The 25,434-nt window shown below is 43.0% G+C and overlaps 2 protein-coding genes across 8 annotated transcripts in view; one reads left to right on the top strand and one right to left on the bottom strand.

Moving 5' to 3' along the window:
* The window catches only part of LOC147027908 (peroxisomal targeting signal 1 receptor-like), a 69,673-nt gene that overhangs the window by 7,070 nt on the left and 37,169 nt on the right, over positions 1-25,434 (bottom strand). For 2 of the 6 annotated variants that reach the window (XM_085877661.1, XM_085877665.1), the window contains exons 5-12: positions 23,573-23,663; positions 22,674-22,755; positions 20,189-20,380; positions 19,624-19,737; positions 16,135-16,260; positions 13,817-13,887; positions 12,872-13,045; positions 7,469-7,640 (exon numbers count right to left, since the gene is read on the bottom strand). In XM_085877661.1, the coding sequence (XP_085733787.1) occupies positions 7,469-7,640; positions 12,872-13,045; positions 13,817-13,887; positions 16,135-16,260; positions 19,624-19,737; positions 20,189-20,380; positions 22,674-22,755; positions 23,573-23,663 (1,022 nt within the window). Of the gene's footprint in view, positions 1-7,455; positions 7,641-12,871; positions 13,046-13,816; positions 13,888-16,134; positions 16,261-19,623; positions 19,738-20,188; positions 20,381-22,673; positions 22,756-23,572; positions 23,664-25,434 lie in introns of all 6 variants that reach the window. The other 4 variants (XM_085877667.1, XM_085877663.1, XM_085877666.1 and 1 more) reach the window with 4 other exon arrangements.
* Positions 22,741-25,434, top strand: part of PDE6D (phosphodiesterase 6D) — a 71,116-nt gene continuing 68,422 nt past the window's right edge. The window contains exons 1-3 of one of the 2 annotated variants that reach the window (XM_085877707.1): positions 22,741-22,881; positions 23,609-23,705; positions 24,174-24,233. In XM_085877707.1, the coding sequence (XP_085733833.1) occupies positions 23,704-23,705; positions 24,174-24,233 (62 nt within the window). In that variant the 5' untranslated portion in view covers positions 22,741-22,881; positions 23,609-23,703. Of the gene's footprint in view, positions 22,882-23,565; positions 23,706-24,173; positions 24,234-25,434 lie in introns of those variants that run through there. The other variant, XM_085877706.1, reaches the window with a different exon arrangement.

Here is a 25,434-nt window from a genome sequence, read left to right as displayed (position 1 = left end):
GTTTTGGAGACGTTTTAAGATTGTATAAAAAATATTTCACTCGACGCATCACGGGTCGTCCCATGATGCAGTGCGATCGAGCAGACGCGTCGTTGAGTTGCGTTAAGGTATAATTGCATGGAGAAATGGAGATTTTTGCTTCGGTCGACGTTACGATTTTTGATGGTTTGACACAGAATCATCGAAGAAACTTCTGGTTTGCATCGCGACCTTCTCTCGAGACAGCTTTTATTAGACAAGGTCAGAGGTCAAGTTGACGATTTCGTAAGTACCAGTCTATGACTGCTTGTTTGTTTGTTACTTACGAAATCTAAAGATTTCGTAAGTATATTGATGCCTTCCGTTTCTGTTTGTTTGTTTGTTTGAAGGCTCGATAACTCGAACGGAATAAGCTTCCAATGTCAAATTACACCAAGTGATTCAGGAGGGTGATGGCTAGTGCTGATTAGATTTTGGTCAAAATCGGTCAAGGTCACAGTGAGGTCAAACATCCAAAAAATGATAACTCGAGAACAGAAGAAGCTTCCAATGTCAAATTACACCACGTGATTCAGGAGGGTGGTGGCGAGCGCTGATTAGATTTTGGTCAAAATCGGTCAAAGGTCAAGGTCACAGTGAGGTCAAACATCCAAAACATTCGATTTTTTGATGGTTTGGTACAGAATCATCGTAGAAACTTCTGGTTTGTGTCGCTACCTTCTCAAGAGACAGCTTTTATTCGACAAGGTCAGAGGTCAAGTTGACGATTTCGTAAGTATCAGTCTATGACTGCTTGTTTGTTTGTTTGTTTGTTTGTAGGCACGATAACTCGAGAACGGAAGAAGCGACCAATGTCAAATTACACCACGTGATTCAGGAGGGTGGTGGCTAGCGCTGATTAGATTTTGGTCAAAATCGGTCAAAGGTCAAGGTCACAGTGAGGTCAAACATCCAAAACATTCGATTTTTGATGGTTTGGTACAGAATCATCATAGAAACTTCTGGTTTGTGTTGCTACCTTCTCAAGAGACAGCTTTTATTCGACAAGGTCAGAGGTCAAGTTGACGATTTCGTAAGTACCAGTCTATGACTGCTTGTTTGTTTGTTTGTTTGTAGGCACGATAACTCGAGAATGGAAGAAGCTACCAATGTCAAATTAGACCACGTGATTCAGGAGGGTGATGGCAAGTGCTGATTAAATTTTGGTCGAAATCGGTCAAAGGTCAAGGTCACAGTGGGGTCAAAAATTCCATTTTTGATGGTTTGGTACAGTTTCATGGTAGAAACTTCTGATTTGCGTCGCCACCTTCTCCAGAGACAGCTTTTATTAGACAAAGTCAGAGGTCAAGTTGACGATTTCGTAAGTACCAGTCTATGACTGCTTGTTACTTAAGAAATCTAAAGATTTCGTAAGTATATTGATGACTTCCGTTTCTGTTTGTTTGTTTGTTTGTATGTTTGTTTGTTTGTATGTTTGTTCGTTTGTTTGTCGGCACGATAACTCGAGAATGGAAGAAGCGACCAATGTGAAATTACACCACGTGATTCAGGAGGGTGATGGCAAGTGCTGATTAGATTTTCATCGAAATCGGTCAAAGATCAAGGTCACAGTGAGGTCAAATATTCGATTTTTGATGGTTTGGTACAGATAACTCGAGAACGGAAGTAGCTACCAATGTCAAATTACACCAGGTGATTCAGGAGGGTGATGGCTCGTGCTGATTAGATTTTGGTCAAAATCGGTCAAAGGTCAAGGGCACAGTGAGGTCAAACATCCAAAAAATGATAACTCGAGAACAGAAGAAGCTTCCAATGTCAAATTACACCACGTGATTCAGGAGGGTGGTGGCGAGCGCTGATTAGATTTTGGTCAAAATCGGTCAAAGGTCAAGGTCACAGTGAGGTCAAACATCCAAAACATTCGATTTTTTGATGGTTTGGTGCAGAATCATCGTAGAAACTTCTGGTTTGTGTCGCTACCTTCTCAAGAGACAGCTTTTATTCGACAAGGTCAGAGGTCAAGTTGACGATTTCGTAAGTACCAGTCTATGACTGCTTGTTTGTTTGTTTGTTTGTTTGTAGGCACGATAACTCGAGAACGGAAGAAGCGACCAATGTCAAATTACACCACGTGATTCAGGAGGGTGGTGGCTAGCGCTGATTAGATTTTGGTCAAAATCGGTCAAAGGTCAAGGTCACAGTGAGGTCAAACATCCAAAACATTCGATTTTTGATGGTTTGGTACAGAATCATCGTAGAAACTTCTGGTTTGTGTCGCTACCTTCTCAAGAGAGTTTTTATTCGACAAGGTCAGAGGTCAAGTTGACGATTTCGTAAGTACCAGTCTATGACTGCTTGTTTGTTTGTTTGTTTGTAGGCACGATAACTCGAGAATGGAAGAAGCTACCAATGTCAAATTAGACCACGTGATTCAGGAGGGTGATGTCAAGTGCTGATTAAATTTTGGTCGAAATCGGTCAAAGGTCAAGGTCACAGTGGGGTCAAAAATTCCATTTTTGATGGTTTGGTACAGAATCATGGTAGAAACTTCTGATTTGCGTCGCCACCTTCTCCAGAGACAGCTTTTATTAGACAAAGTCAGAGGTCAAGTTGACGATTTCGTAAGTACCAGTCTATGACTGCTTGTTACTTAAGAAATCTAAAGATTTCGTAAGTATATTGATGACTTCCGTTTCTGTTTGTTTGTTTGTTTGTTTGTATGTTTGTTTGTTTGTATGTTTGTTCGTTTGTTTGTCGGCACGATAACTCGAGAACGGAAGAAGCGACCAATGTGAAATTACACCACGTGATTCAGGAGGGTGATGGCAAGTGCTGATTAGATTTTCGTCGAAATCGGTCAAAGATCAAGGTCACAGTGAGGTCAAATATTCGATTTTTGATGGTTTGGTACAGATAACTCGAACGGAAGTAGCTACCAATGTCAAATTACACCACGTGATTCAGGAGGGTGATGGCTCGTGCTGATTAGATTTTGGTCAAAATCAGTCAAAGGTCAAGGGCACAGTGAGGTCAAACATCCAAAAAATGATAACTCGAGAACGGAAGAAAGCTACCAATGTAAAATTACACCCCGTGATTCAGGAGGGTGATGACTAGTGCTGATTAGATTTTGGTCAAAATCGGTCAAAGGTCAAGGTCACAGTGAGGTCAAACATAATTTCGTAAATTCATGTGGAGAAATGGAGTATTTTTGCTTCGCTCGATGTTAGGAGTTCGTTTTAACTTCGATTTTAATTTTGTCTTCGGTTTTTGCGATTGCTTAGGACGCTTAAAACTCGGTTGTCGAAATTCTGGTAAAAATCGGATGTTTTGGAGACGTTTTAAGATTGTATAAAAAATATTTCACTCGACGCGTCACGGGTCGTCACGTGATGCAGTGCGCTCGAGCAGACGCGTCGTTGAGTTACGTTAAGGTATAATATAATTGCGTGGAGAAATGGAGATTTTTGCTTTGCTCGACGTTACGATTTTTGATTCGTTTGATACAGAATCATCGTAGAAACTTCTGGTTTGCGTCGCTACCTTCTCGAGAGACAGCTTTTATTAGACAAGGTCAGAGGTCAAGTTGACGATTTCGTAAGTACCAGTCTATAACTGCTTGTTACTTACGAAATCTTAAGATTTCGTAAGTATATTGATGACTTCCGTTTCTGTTTTTGTTTGTTTGTTTGTTTGTATGCTTGTTTGTTTGTAGGCACGATAACTCGAGAACGGAAGAAGCTTCCAATATCAAATTGCACCACGTGATTCAGGAGGGTGATAGCTCATGCTGATTAGATTTTGGTCAAAGGTCAAGGTCACAGTGAGGTCAAACATCCAAAAAATGATAACTCGAGAACAGAAGAAGCTCCCAATGTCAAATTACACCACATGATTCAGGAGGGTGATGGCAAGTGCTGATTAGATTTTGGTCAAAATCGGTCAAAGGTCAAGGTCACAGTGAGGTCAAATATTCGATTTTTGATGGTTTGGTACAGATAACTCGAACGGAAGAAGCTACCAATGTCAAATTACACCACGTGATTCAGGAGGGTGATGGCTAGTGCTGCTTAGATTTTGCTCAAAATCGGTCAACGGTCAAGGTCACAGTGAGGTCAAACATTCGATTTTTGATGGTTTGGAACAGAATCATCGTAGAAACTTCTGGTTTGCGTCGCTACCTTCTCTAGAGACAGCTTTTATTAGACAGGTCAGAGGTCAAGTTGATGATTTCGTAAGTACCAGTCTATGACTGCTTGTTTGTTTGTTACTTACGAAATCTAGATTTCGTAAGTATATTGATGCCTTCCGTTTCTGTTTGTTTGTTTGTTTGTTTGTTTGTTTGTTTGTTTGTTTGCACGATAACTCGAGAACGGAAGAAGCTTCCAATGTCAAATTACACCACCTGATTCAGGAGGGTGATGGCTCGTGCTGATTAGATTTTGGTCAAAATCGGTCAAAGGTCAAGGTCACAGCAAGGTCAAATATTCTATTTTTGATGGTTTGGTACAGATAACTCGAACGGAAGAAGCTACCAATGTCAAATTACACCACGTAATTCAGGAGGGTGATGGCTAGTGCTGATTAGATTTTGGTCAAAATCGGTCAAAGGTCAAGGTCACAGCAAGGTCAAATATTCGATTTTTGATGGTTTGGTACAGATAACTCGAGAACGGAAGAAGCTACCAATGTCAAATTACACCACGTGATTCAGGAGGGTGGTGGTGAGCGCTGATTAGATTTTGGTCAAAATCGGTCAAAGGTCAAGGTCACAGTGAGGTCAAACATCCAAAACATTCGGTTTTTGATGGTTTGGAACAGAATCATCTGAGAAACTTCTGGTTTGCGTTGCTACGTTCTCTGGAGACAGCTTTTATAAGACAAGGTCAGTGATCAAGTTGACGATTTCATAAGTACCAGTCTGTGACTGCTTGTTTGTTTGTTTGTTTGTGGGCACGATAACTCGAGAACGGGAGAAGCTTCCAATGTCAAATTACACCACGTGATTCAGGTGGGTGATGGCTCGTGCTGATTAGATTTTGGTCAAAATCGGTCAAAGGTCAAGGTCACAGAGGTCAAATATTCGATTTTGATGGTTTGGTACAGATAACTGGAGAACGGAAGAAGCTTCCAATGTCAAATTACACCACGTGATTCAGGAAGGTGATGGCTCGTGCTGATTAGATTTTGGTCAAAATCAGTCAAAGGTCAAGGTCACAGTGAGGTCAAGCATCCAAAAAATGATAACTCGACGGAAGAAGCTACCATTGTCAAATTACACCAAGTGATTCAGGAGGGTGATGGCTAGCGCTGATTAGATTTTGGTCAAAATCGGTCAAAGGTCAAGGTACAGTGAGGTCAAACATCCAAAACATTCGATTTTTGATGGTTTGGTACAGAATCATCGTCGAAACTTCTGGTTTGCGTCGCTACCTTCTCTCGAGACAGCTTTTATTAGACAAGGTCAGAGGTCAAGTTGACGATTTCGTAAGTACCAGTCTATGACTGCTTGTTCGTTTACTTGTTTGTTTGTTTGTTTGTAGGCATGATAACTTGAGAACAGAAGAGGCTACCAATGTCAAATTACACCACGTGATTCAGGAGGGTGATGGCTCGTGCTGATTAGATTTTGGTCAAAATCGGTCAAAGGTCAAGGTCGCAGTGAGGTCAAACATCCAAAAATAACTCGAACGGAAGAAGCTACCAATTAAATGTCAAATTACACCACGTGATTCAGGAGGGTGATGGCTAGTGCTGATTAGATTTTGGTCAATGGTCAAGGTCACAGTGAGGTCAAATATTCGATTTTTGATGGCTTGGTACAGAATCATCGGAGAAACTTCTGATTTGCGTCGCTTCCTTCTCTCGAGACAGCTTTTATTCGACAAGGTCAGAGGTCAAGTTGACGATTTCGTAAGTACCAGTCTATGACTGCTTGTTTGCTTGTGTGTTTGTGTGTTTGTTTGTAGGCACGATAACTCGAGAACAGAGGAAGCTACCAATATCAAATTACACCACCTGATTCAGGGGGGTGATGGCTAGTGCTGATTCGAGTTTGGTCAAAGGTCAAGGTCACAGTGAGGTCAAACATACAAAAAATGATTACTCGAGAATGGAAACAACTACCCATGTCAAATTACACCAGGTGATTCAGGTGGATGGTGGCTTGGGCTGATTAGATTTTGGTCAAAATCGGTCAAAGGTCAAGGTCACTGTGAGGTCAAACATCAAAAACATTTGATTTTTGATGGTTTCGTGCAGAATCATCGGAGAAACTTCTGGTTTGCGTCGCTACCTTCTCGAGAGATGGCTTTTCTTCGACAAGGTCAGAGGTCAAGTTGACTATTTCGTAAGTACCAGTCTATGACTGCTTGTCACTTACGAAATCTAAAGATTTCGTAAGTATATTGATGACTTCTGTCCTCTGTTTGTTTGTTTGTTGTTTGTTTGTTTGTTTGTAGGCACGATAACTCGAGAACGGAAGAAGCTACGAATGTCAAATTACACTGCGTGATTCAGGAGGGTGATGGCTCGTGTTGATTAGATTTTGGTCAAAAATCGGTCAAAGGTCACAGTGAGGTCAAACATTCAATTTTTGATGGTTTGGTGCAACATCATCGTAGAAACTTCTGGTTTGCGTCGCTACCTTCTCCAGAGACAGCTTTTATTAGACAAGGTCAGAGGTCAAGTTGACGATTTCGTAAGTACCAGTCTCTGACTGCTTGTTTGTTTGTTTGTGAACAGCATTACGGAAAAACTCCTCGACGGATTTCGACGAAACATGGTGGGGGGTTAGGTCTGGGCCAAGGATCATGCCATTAGATTTTGGACTTGGTCCAAAATCCAATATGGCTGCTATGGTGGCCAATTTGAAAAAATATTTTAATTTTTTTTTTTTTTTTGCATTTCTGCATGTTTTAAGTGATTTCCAACCCCCCCCCCCCCCCAAAAAAAAATTGTTAGAGAAAAAATTTGCAAATTTTTTCAACAAAATTTCGAATTTTTTTTTTTTTTGCATTTCTTCATGTTTTCAGTGATTTCCAACAAAAAAACATGCCAAAATTATAATTGGGGCTGATTTTGGAACTTCAGGTGGATATACCCACGTAAAATCAATTTCTGTCTCAAGGAATCTAGTTATGATGAATGAATTGAGTATGTAAAAGTTAAAAGTAAAAGGGAAAGTTGCAAACTATAACTCTGAGCACTGTTGACGTCAAATTGAATGAATAGGATATCAGGTTCACTTGAGTGACCTAGCAGTATTGGCGGCAGAGGTTTTGCACTCTACAGAGTGCTCCCCCTCTAGTTTATTTATTTATTTGGCATGGGGGCAGTGTACTTTGAATGTACCTCTACTTGTTTTTATTCCAAATCACCTCCGGAGACCAAGTTATCTTTCTTTATATTGCCCTGTGACTGCAACAGTGTATTCAAAACTTTCAATCACACGAACATGCAATCATAAAGGTCTACCCTTCTGGCTTGCCTCCAACCGTGCTTGCACAGCGAGTGAGAAGGCCTCCACGGCCTGATCATATTCGCCGCTCAGGTTGTAGAGCACTCCCAGTCCCGTCTGTAGCTCTGGATCAGTACCTTCCCCATCCTTCTGCTCCCGACAAGCTTGCAGGAACATGTCTCGTACTTCAGCTACAGAGGGCCTGCACCAATCGCATACACTCTTGTTACCATGTGTTTACAATAGTCCTGGTTTACATCTGATGGGGTTCATCTTGCTATCATTAATCCAACCTCCTCTCCCAACCACAGGAGTATTATTGTAAGAAGAAATGTCAATAGAAAGGGCTACCTGTAAGCAAACTATGTGGAAATGCTTGAATTCATAGACTACTATACCGTGTCGTGTTCAAGTATATACTTCAATTTGAATAAAATAATTATTTTCAAGATTGTTTAAAAAAGTTTTGTGCAACTGAAATAGAAGTGTCAATCACACTTGTACATGATGCCATGCTGGCATCCTCTTCTTCACCCTCTCATTTGCCATGCCCTCTCATGCTATATATATATATATATATATATATATATATATATATATATATATATATATATATATATATATATATATATATATATATATATATATATATATATATATATCATGGGTCTTGGAATTATTATGAAGGCAATTTGTGTTGTACAGTGTTCAAGTGTATAATTCAATTAATATAAAGGTTTAAAGGCGTAGAGGTACATTAATTCCAGGTTTTACCGTGTCTATTACATCACCTTATTTAACTTTGTTCTTCGTGCCTGCTATTTGTGTCCTTTACAACATCGTTGAAAACAGTAAGTGTCTTGTTTGGAATTATTACTTGCAAAGTCGAAGATTTTTCAAGTATATTGGTCAGTCGATTTTGTTATTCTGTCTGTCTGTCTGTCTGTTGGGTCGCCGAAATAGGTGACCCTTATTGTCAGTAATTCTGTCTTTGTTTGGATGTTTGTTCGTTTGTCATCAGCATAATTGGTAGTAAACGTGGGCCGATTTTGACCAAACTCGGGTGGTAGGTACATCTTATGACCTAGTGCTTTGGAAATTGTGATGGTTGCTCGGGACGCTTTGGCTCCCAAGCAACAACCTAAAAACCTTCAAAATCGGTACCGTTCACGCGAAATCAATTCCGAAAGCCATTATCCCACGTGGGGTTATGAAATTTGGCACGAATGATCTCCAGGTGATGCTATATCAAATATGTTCCGGTTTTTGTGATATATGGAATACTTTACCCGCAGCGCCCGCTACAATTAGGGTATGCGCGAAAATTGGCAAATTGAAGGCCTCCTCGCGACCAGGTGAGTGCATCGATACGAATGAAACTTTGCAGGTTCATGGTACTCGATGAGTACTGCAACTTTGCCTCAGGACATTGACCGATTTCGCTTCGGTCAGGGGTCAAAGGTCAATTAGTGCAAAAATCGATAATATACGAGAGCTGGAGGTGCCTTATCGCCAAATGCTACTCCTCCTAGGGTTATGGTCGGATGGTTATGAAAATTCACACTAATCGTCTGGAATACATTGTGCACAAACGATCGAGCCGGATTTTCGATTTAGATCTTTGTTCACCCACAGCACCGCCTCGAACTTTGGGGATTTCCGATTTCAAACCGCATTTTCGGTACTTTTCATTCAAATGGATCCCGAGTAGTTATCAGTAAATGGAACTGAATGAGATTTGATATGCATAATCTTAAGGTGATTCCCTATCCGCTATATGACATCCAATTTGCTCTATATCTTATAGTTTCCATGCTCGGCGACCCATCGCCGCCTACCGGCTTGTTTATCTGTAAGTCTGTCTGTTTGTCGCCAAGAGTTCACAATTTTAAACCGATCTTTACGAAACATCACCACATGGTCGAGTTTGCATTGAGGAAGAAGTCTATTGTTTTTCATGTCAAAAGGTCAACAACTTCGGTGAGATTTCTAAAATCCTCAATTTTCATCCGATTGACTTGAAATGTAAAGAGGATTTATATTTCTGGTCACTGAATTCAACCAGCCAATTATTTTTGAGGTCAACATGAACCAAAAGGTCAACACAGGCCCAAAGTTAACAACTAAGGTGGTATTTCTAAAATCCTCAATTTTCATCCGATTGTCTTGTAATTTGAAGAGGATTTATATTTCAGGTCACTGAATTCAACCTGTGAATTATTTTTGAAGGCAACATCGACCAAAAGGTCAACATAGGCCCAAGGTCAACAACTAAGGTGGTATTTCTAAAATCCTTAATATTTATCCAATTGACTTGAAATTTGAAGAGGATTTTCATAGCAGGTCACTGAATTCAATCACCAATTATTTTTGAGGTCAACATCGACCAAAAGGTTAACATAGGCCGGATTTCTAAAATTGTCAATTTTCATCTGATTCACTTGATATTTGAAGAGAACTTGCATATTTGGTCATTGCATTCAACCAACAATTATTTTTGAGGTCAAATTTGTTTTATGGATTTTGCAAGTATTGGGCTCTGCAGGACATCTTGTTTTAAAATTTGTTTTACTGCCAGGCAACCAGATAGAGTAAAATATTATCTCACTCCTCTGCACATGTATGCAGTGGTGATGCACTTCATGGTTAAGGTGGTGGGTTTGGGCTCCTTGGATCCTGAGTTCAAATGCCACTCAGCTGTTGAATTAATACCAGGTGGGGTTTACTCTGCCCGTCATCGTTCCGAGGTCAGCAAAATGAGTGCCAGCTTGCTGGTATCCTGTGTCGATGTGGCGACCCATCCAGAATTGTGCCCAATAGCCAAGGAGACTGCTGAGGCAGCACCAATGCTCTGCACAGAGTATGGTCCCAATTGAATGGAATGCACCTGTGTGATCTGGATAAATTCAAAGACAATGTATGGTAAAACAAGAAACTTGTCTTCCTTTTCATGTTCTGATTTGTGTTCAAAAGATAACATTCAATTTAAATAAGTTGTTCCTCGATCATGAACTAATAAGACAGACAGACATGAACCAATTGTTTAACCCCGCTTTTCGCTTCGTGTGCACAGGTAATCATGGGTCATCGTGACAATTGTGCCAAAACGCTTGCCTACAGACGATCGGGATCCGCTTGTTTTGTCTTAATTAGAGGATAGTGGAATGGATACAGCAATAATTGGATCGTCTGAATTGTTCGAATGACATTGCACAAGGCTGTATTGGGTCGATGGCGTTACTAAATCAATTTCTTTCAATTTAAACCTTCCTGTGATCATGTGTCGATTGGCATTGTTGCCAGTTTGCACCCTTTTTTCAGCTGTGAGGAGTATATTGTACAAAGCCAACACTAATGATGATGACAGAGATCGTGAGGATGATAAATACAAAAAAAAATATGTCAAGGAACCAGTTAGCTGTCTTCTTCGTGTTTCCTCCTCAACTCCCATGAACACACGAATGGGAAACACGTGATGTAGCTTAACGCACATCTATCACTTTTTGCATAGTGTCATGCTTTCATGTGGAAAGGTGTAACGAATGTGTGAGTTCCACGGAAGGATGAACGCAATAATGTACTATGTGCATGCGTGGGTTTTTTTGGTGGGGGAGGGAGGGTTGTTTTGGGAGGCAGCTGGGATTTTATTTCAAACTGACAACCTAATAGTGACAAGGCAAGCCTTCCTGAACATTAAAATCCAAATTTATAATACTACTACATTTAGCTGGATTTGAATCCACAACCTCTTGCATCCCAGTGTAGCGTCATTGATCCATCCCAGAGACATCGAGGAACTGAAAGATAGGATCGATCTAAGCGCACTTGCATCACCGATGACATGTTAAGGGACGTTTAGGATGACATCCCTTGTGAAACGCATTTCGAGGTGTATCGATGTTAATAGTGTTTAATGTGAGCACTTGTTGTAATTTACTGTTTAAAGGTGAGATTAAATGTTAAATCCCCTCTGGCGTTTGACTTACACCATATATGGCTGGTGGAGGGAAACCAAGCTGTTAGCACTAGGATTATGGTGGTAAATGGGTTTATAACTTCAAGTTGCGATGTTATTTCATTGTGGTTCCAAGCCTAGTGTTGGCTTCGTGGTTGGAGTGGCTGGCTTAAGATTGTCGGGTCCTGAGCTTGAGCCCTGTTGGCTGCTGAATTAACACCATGTAGGGTCAACTCAGCCTGTCATCCTTCTGAGGTTGGTGAAATGAGTACCAGTGTACTGGTAGAGGGGCACAGCATCAGCGGCACAGCCATGCTCCAATAAATGATAGCTACCTGGCAGCCAAGCTGCCATACGCAAGAACAGATTGTGGTTCCACCTGATACCCACTGCCAAGGATGGTGGGAGGGGAAATGCTCTCACGGTCCATGCATTTCCTTGTAATTTTTATACAGATGTTGAGGCTCATGGAAGAGCTAAGAAAGATGGAAAAAGGTCAACATATTGAGCAATGGGGGTATCGAAGGCAATGACATTTCCTCCTGATGGGTGGTGAAGCTAAACATCTGTTTTGGTGTTCATGTTTTAACACATGTTTAGAGGTCACTGCCAATTAGGTACGTAAAACTGGCAAGTCAAAGTTTTGCTTATGTAATATGTAGATAGCCCATTACGTCTCCTGCATTTGCTTAAATTTCTACGACAGGAGTACATCTGCAATTGTCATCACCTCATAATTTTATACATCAAATTTAATCCATTGAAAGCCTACATGTCCATGGGTGCTGACCCAAAGTCTACTCTTTCAATGCATCAAAGGGTCTTCTACAACTTACAGTGTATGAGTGCAGTTGTGACAGTAGATTTAATGCCCCATGAAAAATGCAGTTCCTGACTACCGCACTAAAATGGAAGTTCATGGTCAGATTTAATTCTATTGGGTAATTTTTTTTTTTTGCACCGAAGGTTTTATTGACTTTCCCAATGACCTTGCAGGACTGTGCTGTGACTGGAAAGTGCTGTGTTAATATATTGGTTACAACATGCATCACTATTCGATCTATCGAATTCTGGGACTCTGCCTGAAAGCAGATTCAGTGCAGCCAACGCAGCCTCATGGCAAGGATTACACTGGGTAGTTTGCCGTTGCCTTCCCAGTGGTTGTCAGGCCAGGAATTTGTAGTTTGTTTTGGGTGCCGGTGATAACTCACCTACTCCACAAATACTTTGACGTCCACCAAATAATGCTGGCACTTGGGAATGGCTAGTGTAACGTCCGTCCGAGCGATGGCACGCACATTGACGTCTCGCCCTGCCTGTTAAACACCAGGGTGACAGTTTATAGCTGAGTCAAAATTCTAACCCAGGTGAGACGGCTCAGAAGCAAGTGTGCCTACCTCTAGGCTATCCTGTGTTAAAACGTGTTCCCATCACCCATACAGCAATGGTACATTATTAAGTGAGAGAGGGCTGTGTACTCAGAGTTAGACGTAGACCCAACACAATAAGGTGGGAAGAGGGTTGAGTATGATGGATGGGCCAGCAGCCAAGCTCGCAGAGCACGGCAGGCTTGGCCTGGACAGCTTTCATTGGTCAGACTGACTGCCAGTGCAAGAAGGGCAGGTAGATGGTCAGGACACAGATCCAGGCACCTTACAGACAGTGAAAAATGGGAAAATTAACAATATAGCTCACACTTCATTGACCATCTGATATAGTTGTGTTTAATTTGATGTTCATTCCCCCTGACACAAACTTCCAACCACTGACAATGTTCTTGAGGAAAGCACCTATGACTGACTGTGACTGTATATCAATCTCTGCAAGAAACATATTCTTCATTCGAGATGATATGAAGTTTGACAAATCACAACAAAGTTTTCCATTGATAACTAGAAGGGCAGTCGGTATAGCGCAAACCTCCGCCACGGAATGCCTGATCCACGAGAACATATCAGGCCCATTACATTTTTGAAATATCATACGCCACAGCACTATATCGTTTTTGGCCCTATCCCTCAATGGTGAAGAATCACTTTGAAAATTAAATAATTAAAGTATCTGGATTCGGATCTTCACCAAAATTGAATCAATTCTTCCTTGTCACATCCCCAACATGTCCACCAAGCTTCGTCAGAATCCGTCCACAACTTTGTGAGATATCGTGCTATATATCAGTTTTGGCCCTATCTCTCAGTGATGAAGAATCACTTTAAAAATTCTAGTTGTCAGATCCGGATCTTCACCAAAATCTAATCAGTTTGTCCTTGTCACACACCGAACCTGTCCACAATTTCATCCAGATCCGTCCAAAACTTTTTGAGATATTCTGTACACAAACATACAGAAAGGGGTGAAAACATAAATAACCTCCTTCACCTTCGTTGGTGGAGGTAATAATGGTTGCATGTTTGTGCACATACCTCTGTAGGGCACATATGGCAGCAGGATCCTCTTCGTTTTCTGCCAGGGCAGTGCCAAGGAGTTGCCAGGCCTTCAACACACAAATCAACAATATCCATAAAGTGGAATAATCGTAAAGCACCTACCATTTAATTAATCAACAACAAGATCTAATTTCTTCTGTCATAAAGGCCTGGTGCTTTCATCAACTAAATATCTGTAGCAGACAATTTTACTTAATCTATCAGCAGGGTGTATTCATGTGGAAGATATGACCTTTATCCTCCATCTCAATATCATTTCCACTAAAATGTGTGCAAGACAAAGTATCCTGTCCTGTCGTAGCATATCCCTAAAGGCCCGGTCACACCTTGACGTTTTAGCCAGCGATGGCAACGTGTTAAAATTTATGTAAAACGCTGGCTTACGTTGAACTTTTGAAGTTTTTTTTAAAGATTCGGACGTATTCATAGCGACTTGGTCTTGTGTATAACGCATTGGTAACTACACAGAACGTTTCGTTGTGTTATAGATAACTTATACCAACGAATGCTGAACCTGTTGTCGGCCTACACAACCGATGCCCAACGATAGTCTAACTCAGGCATAGCGCGTTGCACGCATCGCCGACGATGTCGTGACGTAGCCTATTAAAAGGCTGACGTACAACGATTCGAATCATAACTGCCGTAGAAATGGAAGGGTCAAAATCGCGGTCACACCTTGGCGATCTTGCCAGCGTATGCCGACGTAACAAAAAGTGTGTCTAAAACGTTGGGGCACATCAAATACGGTATGAGTAAGTTTGGTATACGTGAGTAGAACGCTAAATACGCTATCATAAGTCGTAGTAAGTAGAGTACGTCAAGAAATTTTGAACATGTTCAAAATTTTACGACGTACTCGGCGTATGACACACGTTCGCATGCGATGGGGATAAGTTTTACACACGATATGTGGACGCTTACACACGTCCACAAAGGCTACTTATAAGCTACTCATAAGTCGAAACACGTCGCGGTAATGTCTTTTTTACGTGAAACTTATTTCTAACTTGTGTTTGACGTGCTTTGAACCAATTCTTTACGTAGCCCCAACACACATCGACGTATGTAGACGTATTCCAATGACGTCTTCCGGTCGACCAAAAAAAAAAAAAATGAATGTGTTTCTAACTTACAACTGCCATATAAAGACGTGTTCCCAGCGGTTTTGGGAATTGGTATATAAAAATGGTGTTCATAAAAGGGGAACCAACAGTGTTTTCGAGTCCTTTTTGAGTCGATGTCCATGTCAGCAGTAACAGTATCAGTATCAGTATTACTATTAGTATTAGTATTAGTAGTAGTTTGTTCATGTCGGCAGTAGTAGGTGGGTGTGAGGGGGAGGGTGTGGGTTATGATGGATCGTCCTTGCGTCCGCGTGTCCACGGGTAGGTTCATAGGCTGCCACTCAACGATTTAAATGGCTCCATCTCCGCTATTGAAAGTAGACGCTTGCGCTCAACAATTGGATTTTTTTTACACTCAACGACTTTTAAACGGTACCACTCAGCTAGTTTCATTGTTTACAATGAACGATTTAAATTGCTGTCACTCGCCTTTGTTTTTTTGTTTTGTTTTTTTTTGACGCTGGGGTTTTGAAATTTGAAGCGTTTCTTCTGAACGTGTTAAAATGCTCAAACTCGACTATTTTAAATAGACGCTGCCGATGGACAATTGGAATCATAGCCAAGCTAGACATCGAAGTGTGAACATCCTCGTCATGCCGAAGAAAAGTTTGAAGAATGCTGCAAATAAGTGTCCTGGCCGTGGCCGTGGACGCTGACGCAAGGACGATCCATTATACCGACGTCTTTCAGCCTATGAGTAACTTAAAAGTAACGTCTGTCGACGTGTGGCAACGATCGCATAACGTGCCAACAACACGTTAATCATAGGTAGGAAATAAGTTTCGGGTACTCTAAACACTACCTCGGCGTGTCTCAACTTATGATTAACTTACAAGTAGCATGTGTTGACGTCTGTCAACGATCGCAGACCGTGCCTACAACTTGTGGCCAGCGTAGCGGAACGTGTGAGTCATACGCCGGCATACGTCGTGAAATTTCAAGCATGAAAAAATTTGAGGACAACCAAAAAGTACAACGTTTAAAGCCAACGTACAATGACGTATGGCAACGTACTACGACGTATGCCAGCGTGCTCTCAATGTTATCAAAACTTACCCATAACGTATTCAACGTGTGCCAGCGTTTTAGAAAAAAAAATCAAAAATCGGCATACGTTGGCTAAAACGTCAAGGTGTGACCGGGCCTTAACTCTTTGCTGGTACTGGCCTCCACATGTGACGGATCTTGAGTAACCGCTGCCTGCAGGAGAAGGATGGCCGAGGGAATGTCACCCTCAAGCAGTCTCCGCCTGCCTTCCTGGAATGCATTTGGTTGCTCAAGGTAGGGGTTCTCCTGTTTGTTCACAAAGAGGAAGTTGAATCAAACGTAAACTCGTTTAAGCAAAATAGTAAAGAAAAGAGAAAATTATTTTGAACCTCTGCAACAGGGCACTTTCAAAATGACGCAATCCACCCAAGAATGCTCGGCACGCACGTGCAGAAACCTCAAGCAATGGCGCTCTTTGGGGCATGTGAACTGCTACCGTACATATGCAACAGGGTTTGTCACATAAAATGGCCCACAAAGTTTCTAAAAAGCTGAAAAATACTTGGAAAAGTACCTGAGAGAAAGCTGTGGTGTGAGTCTGCACAATGAAAGAGTTGGAGGGAGACACCGTATTTGGTTTGGGTTTTTCTGAATACAGATGGGCAGCTCATATCTGGGGCTTGTGAATGCATGGGGTAGATTTAAAATGTTTGGGGAGGGGTGGGGGGAAGCTGTGAGGGCTGTTATATTGGGTCGCCGAAATAGGTGACCCTTATTGTCAGTAATTCTGTCTGTTTGGATGTTTGTTCGTTTGTCATCAGCATAATTGGTAGTAAACGTGGGCCGATTTTGACCAAACTCGGGTGGTAGGTACATCTTATGACCTAGTGCTTTGGAAATTGTGATGGTTGCTAGGGACGCTTTGGTTCCCTAGCAACAACCGAAAAAACCTTCAAAATCGGTACCGTTCACGCGAAATCAATTCCGAAAGCCATTATCCCACGTAGGGTTATGATATTTGGCACGAATGATCTACAGGTGATGCTCTATCAAATATGTTCCGGTTTTTGTGATATATGGAATACTTTACCCGCAGCGCCCCCTACAATTAGGGTATACGTGAAAATTGGCAAAAATTGAAGGTCCCCGAGCGACCAGGTGAGTGCATCGATACGAATGAAACTTTGTAGGTTCATGGTACTCAATTTATAACTTTGCCTCAGGACATATTGACCAATTTTACTTAGGTCAGGGGTCAAAGGTCAATTAGTGCAAAAATCGATAATATGCGAGAGCTGGAGGTGCCTTCGCGTCAAATACAACTCCTCCTCGGGTTGTGGTCGGATGGTCATGAAAATTCACACTAATCGTCTGGAATACATTGCACACAAACGATCGAGCCGGGTTTTCGATTTAGATCTTTGTTCACCCACAGCACCCCCTCAAACTTTGGGGATTTCCGATTTCAAACCGCATTTTCATTCAAATGGATACCGAGTCTTATCAGAAGATGGAACTGGATGAGATTTGATATGCATAATCTTAAGGTGATTCCCTATCCGCTATATGACATCCATTTTGCTCTATATCTTATAGTTTCCATGCTCGGCGACCCATCGCCGCCTACCGGCTTGTAAATATATTATTTGCTTGGTTCCGAGGCAACGAGAAATTATTGTTGTGGTTCCTCCGGCGCGTCGCTACAAGCACGACCCTCGATGGAGCAGTGGGGCCTTCTCGGCTAGATCGCTCGGAATTACAGATCGCCGGCCCGGAGAAGTCCGAGGTCGGCGGGTCCTGGTTATTTTGGACCGAAATGTGCCAATGGGTAGATCACGTGGGGTAGGATTAATTGGCAACTTCAACTGACCCAAGTACCCACGTGATCCAGCTACCGGGGTACTTCACCCTCGGCAGAACTCGTACGGAAGCGAGCCGCTTAAGCGAGCCCGTTCCGCGTGCGATGCCGAGCGGTTTTATAATCGCCTAATTCCGCCGGCCCGATTATCCTGTTACTCCGTTATAGCGGCAATGGCTACTCACTTTCCCCACACGCACGACACACCCAGTCAATGGAGAAATGACACGACAAGCTGAGTACATTTAAACAATTGGGGGTATTTATTTATAATAGGCAGAGAATGAGGGAAGCACATAAGAGCAGATTTATACCGACTATCAAGCAATGCACGTATGTACAGGCAAAAACACTTATACAATTCACTACTTTACAGACTGGCGCCACAAACAGACACACACACACCCAGACAGAAATGGAGCCCCTGAGTCTTTAACGGAACCTCCAGCCCGGAGGACAGTCGGGCTGAGGGTCAGGGTAGCTGGCTTCCTGGCCACGAGCGCGCAGCTGGACATCCCCTGGTCCTTGAGACTGGTGTCGCCGTACCAGCCAGGCGGAAGGCAACGACACGAAGCTCTGGAGCCAGGACGAGGTCGTTGCAGAAGCCAAGGTGATGAGCCGGGCAGACAAGAAATGGAAGAAGACAAGCAGGAAACTAACGACGACAAAATCTCCTCAGAACACACCTTATATTGGCCCCCTCCCGCTCAACGAACGCTTCTCTCTTCCCCACTCGCCCTCCCATTGGACCGGAGGCCCCATGTGACTCCTCTTCCGCTCCCGATTGGACAGGCGCGCAGTGGGCGGGGCACTCCCTCCCTTGGGCGGAGTCTCCAGCGGGGGGCGTTTGTGGCTCCTCAGACCGCGTGGTTAATGGCGACGGTGCTGGGTCGGAGGCGGTGCGCAGAAGACGCCGGCCCCCCGCCGATTGGCCACGGTGGCGTGGTGACATCACCTGGACCTGCCCCTGGCACAGGAAGCTGAGCAACATGTCTCTGCAGGGCTCCGCCCACCCCCTGGCGTTGGCCAGGGCGAGGTGAAGGAAGTGAGGTGATGTGGTGTGGTGGGCGGCGACGTCGGCAGTGCAGTCGGTGGTGTAAAAATAACGGAAAGAAAACTTGACTATTAAAACAACTTCACAGCGCAGGAACATTTAATTACCCATTAGACTAAGGTCGGGACCCTAACTGGCAACATATACTTACTGATATAACTGAGCTAAAGGACCTGAATGTTGAGTGCGATAGCTTTCCAAATCCGCAACATTATATTCGATTTTTGCATATATTGCTGAAAGAAGTGTGTGTGTGTGTGTGTGTGTGCGTGCGTGCGTGCGTGCGTACGTGCGTGCGCGCGCGCGCGTGCGTGCACGTGCATATGTCTGCCACTGCTCACTTGTATTAACAGGAAATTGCAGGAACTTGCCACTTCTCATCCCCGGATATTTCTCGTATTTCCATGAGTCCGGTTTGCATCCAGGAACACAACAATTTTGGTGAACCATTATGAAATTGCCACTCTCGTTCAAATGCTGAACATTCTGTTTTGAAGATTATTTGAATTACATATTTCTCCCTCGTAACGGCAGTTTAAAAGTGCCCGCGCTAGCAGAAGCGAGTCGCTGAAAGCGCACACGGCGTATGCGCGAAAGGCCTCGTTAGCCTTGTTTCATCATTTTGAAAGTCCCATATTATTTTTTTAGTTGATTCATTGATTCATAATCGTTTCATTTTTATCAAATACATTATAACCATCATCATTATCTTAAGGCTCATTCAGCACTATCGATTCATCAAATTATTTTTACTGACCCACTGTGGCGGAGGCGAGAATGTCTCAGGGGCACGGGGCCAAGGCTGAGAGCTCTCACGCAGTGCCATTTCTTCCCACTCTGCCTGCAACTTGTCCCAGAATTCTGTGTCTGCCTGAAGGGCATGGTGGAAATGAACAGACAAAGTGCAAGAAAGAAAGTACATCCATCAAGATTATGCTGAATTGTATGGTATTAAAATGGGAATCATGGGTAAATGGGATGAAAAAAATAATGATTGGGCTACCTTTTAGCAATTCGTTTTTCTGAATTATCTTCACTCATGGAGGAGCGTGTACTTCTTGTACACATGACAAGGATATTAGGAGAGAATTCTTAAATCGCAACGAAAAGGACATAAGTGAATGAACAAATCAACACATATTACGGGATTTGAACCTGCAATCGCAGCATCATGAGATTTGTGCTCGGATCGGAACAATAACCACACACAAAGCAGGTTGGAAGACAGAGCAGAAAGTTTGAATACAGAATGCAACAACGAAAATAGATCATGGAAGAAATGAATTTCCTTCCTGGAAACATTTACACGATTTCTTGCCTACCTCAATAGCGGCCTTCGTTCTTTCAAATTCATCATCACACCAAGCTGGTGCGCAGTCATCCAGTACAAAATGACGCCCCCCTGTCTTGCTGTCTGACCTCTGATTGAGAAGGGGTCTGGTTCCCTCAGCCACCCACACTTGTTGGCCTGTCTCCACATCGCCAGCCCAGCAGTCTGCTGGTGTGCCCGGTGCCTGGAGGGTGGAGGAAGCTTCAGTTTAAAATGAAAGATTTTGCTCAAATTAGTTAAAGTAATATGTGGGTGGTGGGAGGGCATATTTTGGTGTGTACTTTGGAGTTTAGAGATTAGGATCGGTGAGGATAGCTCTGGATAAGTGAGGTTGAACAACAGGATATCTCTATCATTGTACCATATTTTCCGGTGTATAAACCGCGACCGTGTATTAACCGCCCCCCAGTTTTTCAGCTTCAAAATAGATGAATATATTGATCATTTTATTTTCTGATCTAGTTCTAAATATGTTTGTACATTAACTTTGTACGGGACAAAGGGACGGAGGTATCAACATGCTTACTCCCATGTGCGCTTAATTTCGTCTAAAAGTCTTATTGTCATTTTCAAGAAGTTGAAGACAGGAGAGGATACCAAGAAATTTTTATTTTTCTTTTTTATTATGTGATATTATAAAGAGGATTTTTTTTTGTTATGAGAAAAAGGAAGAAAAGGGATTCAAACCAGTATTGTACGTATTTCTTGTGGATTTGTGACCCTGAAAAGGACCATTTGGGTTTGATGAAGCTTCTCAGTTAAACCCAAGAAAATCCTCGTCGAAGACTCCTTGTCCAAATCAGGGTCGAGCATGTCACCATCGCTGTCCACATCGCTGTCACCGTCACTTGCAGCTTCCTCATCCCAAATTATGTCGTCCTCTGTGCCGTCCATGTTGTTGGAGATGCAGCATTTCAGAAATGCTCACTTGATGATGTCCAACGGTATCTCCTCCCACACCTTGACGATCCAGCCGCAGATCATCGGAAGGTCGACCTTTCTCATCCTCCCACTCTTGGTGTAGGTCTTCTCCTCACTCATTATCCAGTTGGCACAGCAGCGACGTAGCCCATCCTTGGACGGCTTGTTGATGGACACATCGAGGGGCTGCAGGAGCGATGTCATCCTGCCTGGGATGATGACGAGATCGGTGTTGGTCCGACGGGGCAGCGCTTTGGTGTCGGTGGTCTTGTGACAATTTAACGCATCCAGGACTAGCATGCTCTGTCATGGGGAGAGACCGCCATCTGGCCTACTACTCCAGACTGTGCGCACCCAGTCCTGGACCACTCCCTCGTCTATCCACCCCTTCTGCTGTGCACGAACAATGACATGAGACCAGGTGTTCTTTTTGTGTGTTTTATGGCGTTTTCAGAGCCATGAGGCTCTATATATATGCCACTCACCTAAACTCCGGACGTATCCAGACGTTTCTGAGCATGACTTTATTTAATTTCCACACACGGTTAATAAAACTGTACAAACTCTTAACCTGAACCGATTTTCAAAATTGAAATGGCAGAATTGAACTTAACAGCAGTTTTTGCCTGTAAAAAATTTTCAAATAAATTGTCCATTTAGAATATAATTCAAATTCAGCATTGATCGTTTTTAAGATGATTTTTTTCCCGATATCCGTGCATTAACCGCACCCCCAACTTTTACCATTTTTGCCAATAAAAAAGTGTGGTTTACACACTGGAAAATATGGTAATCTTTTTTATTTTTTTTTAAAAATTATTGCTGAAGGATGAAATAAATGGCCTTTTGTACCTCTGACAGAATCACAGTCACAAAGCTCATAAAATCCACTCAAAGTGTTTTGAGTATTTTCATGCCCTCTGCTTCCAGAATCATTCAAGAACAATGCAAACAATCCCAACAATCAAAACAGGTCAACGGGAGGAAATATAAACATCTCTGCTGTTGCTTTCGTTTAAATGCATTCAAATTTATTCACCACCCTGTGTGCTCCCCAAGCCCTCATGCTTCCAAATGTCGCTTATCCCTCCAAGTCTCCCTCTATTTTGTCCCTCCACCCTGCTGTTGGTGTATTCCACTCCCCCCTCCTCCTCCTCCACCTCCTCACCTCAACCTTTCCACTGTTGTTTTTGTTCTGTTACGTCATGGTCCATTCTATGTCCGAGCTCCTCCACAAGCCTCGACTCGATACAACAAAGCACATTCTCACTGTTTTTGAGCTGTGTCGTCTGGGATGGATAGAGCGTACCGTTTCTTCAGAGGGGACGTTAAGCTTGATGTCCATTCGCTGGTGGATGCTTGAAAAAAAGTTTTATGATGCCATTCGAAAAGAGTGAGCCATTGTGTGCTGCTATCCTGGCTAATTTCAAGATTCCTGCCCGAATCCACACGGGCACTGCAACAGCGGTGTAAGTGTACCTCTTATAACGCAACAATCAGATAATATTCATAAGTGAATCCCAGTCAAAGGTGCATTGAAAACAAATATTTCATACCCCTTGTCTGCCAGGTGAGGGCATGGCTGAGCTTCCTCCAGAGCCCAGTCGGCCATTTCCTGCCACATCACTCTCTGCCTGCCTGAACACAAATGCACCGTCGTTACAATCATCATCATCATCATCGTCATCATCATCAATCAAAACTACGATGTCATTGGCATTTGTGCCAAATGAGGTCGTTGCAGTTTGTGTATCCACCACTGATGTAAGATTTGCTGCTTTCCTAATTTCAGCCAAGACGTACTGCATTTGCCTATAACCTTTCATCTGCACATATCGCAATCCTACGTACCCCAATAGGGGTCGAGGGTTTCCACGCATGCCCCTTCAATCAGCGATGAACACTATCTTGTGCACGAATGGTGAACGTTTAAATCTGATCTTGTCAAAAAGGAAGTACAATTATGTTTCTACATTTCCACCGCCTAACTCTGCCACAAGTGCTTTGGAGTCTCTCTGGATTTGATTAATTATCAATCTGTTACATGATGGAGGAGAATGTAGATGGGTGGTGGAGGGAAATGGTAAGAAATAATGGAATCCAGCCAGTGGTTCAGCAAGGTTAAAAATATGATGTGTTCCTTTTCACTGCATCATAGGTCTCACAGCCCTCCTCAGGTGTTGCTGGCATTTCCTGTGGGTTTGCCCAGTTAACTGGCAACGAACAACTACAATACTAATAAATTTCAGGTAGCACCATCTACAGTCATGGTAGTAGTAAACAGTTAAATCGACTCAATAGGTGGATTGTGTTTCAAACGTAGAAGTTCTTCGACGACAAAGCAGCTAACTCTCTCTACAGTCGACACCACCTTGCAATCTCAAATTTTTTTTAAACTTAACATCGTGCCACAATATGCATTAAAATGAAATCTCATGATTATTCAATACTTTACCAGCCCTGCTCACTCATTCTCTGTCCTTCCTCCCAGCACGAAGAAAACTCGGAACTGCTCTGTTGCTGTGACCAAGGTGCAGAACCTCGCCCTGGGAGACGGGAGGCAAAGTACCGTGAAATGGAACAACCATGTGAGCATTGAATACACCTGGAACACAAAATGATTCATAAAGTAATGGAAGAACGTTAAGATTTCTTATAAAGCTTTGGCTGTGGGATTGTGCACACCATACGAGGACGTCGTTGGTGCTTTGTGTAAAAATCTGGGGTTGCTGTTGAGATCTGTTTGAAAGGTGAAAATAAGGGAACGTCTTAAAGGTATCAAGGGTGGTTAGAAAAGGTTGTGTGGAGACATTATTGAAACAATAATTCTATTGTTGTAAAATATTGTTGTGGTTTTGGCTTCTCTGGGGTAAAAGAGTCAATCTATAGTATAACGATAGTTATTCGCAAGTCTCTGTTCAGTTAAGTGTGATGTCATACATGTGGATAAATATGCATTGCGAGTGTATTGGATAGATGATTGTGTGTGTTCATGTCTTCATCTATCTAACCTTTATCTTTTAACTCTGTCTGTCTTTCGTGCTTCTTTGGCACAGGAGACTCACCTGTTTCTTCATCTCTCGCTTCCTCAATCTTCCGAACCAACTTAAACCGAGGTAAGCCACCCTGTGCCGCCTTCATCGCGGGGTGAGTCACCTTTCACAGAATCGTGCTCGTTCCCGAAACCTCCTTAAAACCGGGTTAAACCAGCCAAAAGTCACCAAGCCACGATGGGGACAGAAACGGATCAAAAAAGCTACATGCTCTGTCGTGTCCAGACCAATCCGCGATGGAGGTCGGCCGGAGCCGAAGCGCAAGACCAATCGTGGGAGGGACCTGACAAAGGGGGACACTGGGATAGCCGCCAATGAGTCCAGGAGCCCGCGATGGTGGCAGTGATAAAAGCGCAGGACACAACCATTTGGGGTCTTGGTCACAAATATTTATGCCTGGTGTTGGCTTAATGTTGAGGGTGGCGGACTTGGGATCTTAGGGTCCTGAATTCAAATCCAACTCAGTCATTGAATTAATACCAGGTGGGGTTGACTCAGCCTGTCATCCTTCTGAGATCGCCAAAATGAGTACCAGCTTGCTGGGATGAATGAGCCATTCGAACATCCTGTGTCACAGTGGCGACCTGGCCAGAATTGTGCCCAATAGCCCAGGAGACTGCTTTGACAGCACCGACGCTCTGTACAGAGTATTGTCCCAATGGATGGTCGCAAACATTTGGGTCTCTGTCACAATCAGTCTTCTTGTTTGGTCCTTTACAAAGAGAGAGAGAAAGACACCGGGTCAGTAAGTCCATCTGCGTACCTGCTGGAGTTGGGCTCATCATCTTTCTGGGACCTGCACGCTGCTCTGGGTTGTGCTTTTCTGCGGGCGCATGCAGGACGCATTGGTGTTGAACACGCGTGCGCTGCACGCTGGGATAGGAGTGAAGGAGGATCAAAGACCTTTCACACAGCCATGGGCTGTGTGGGTATCAATCAGGCTGTGCAGCTCATCTTAGCTGTGGGAAGGTGTGAAGGTGTGATGGGGTTCTAATCCAACACCCCCATCTCTCTCTTTCTCTACTTTCCTGAGACTGATGAATGCTGGGCCCTTTTCATAAAGTGACAAGCTGACTGTACTTTTCCTACATCTGAGGGTGGTAATGTTTGCATTGGGGTAATGGGAATGTGTATTGCCTTGTAAATATATGACTTATAAATATCTGCTGGTCATGATTTGTAAATACGTGCTTTTTTAACACATGTATAAAATGCATTTGTCTCCTGCCTCTCTTCCTGCTCATCGCGATGGTGGCACGTGGCA

Source organism: Eptatretus burgeri, chromosome 4 (genome assembly GCF_056783735.1).
Source record: "Eptatretus burgeri isolate ZD-2024b chromosome 4, Ebu_testis_v1, whole genome shotgun sequence".
NCBI classification, from domain to species: domain Eukaryota; kingdom Metazoa; phylum Chordata; class Myxini; order Myxiniformes; family Myxinidae; genus Eptatretus; species Eptatretus burgeri.
This window is presented reverse-complemented; position numbering and strand designations above follow the sequence as displayed.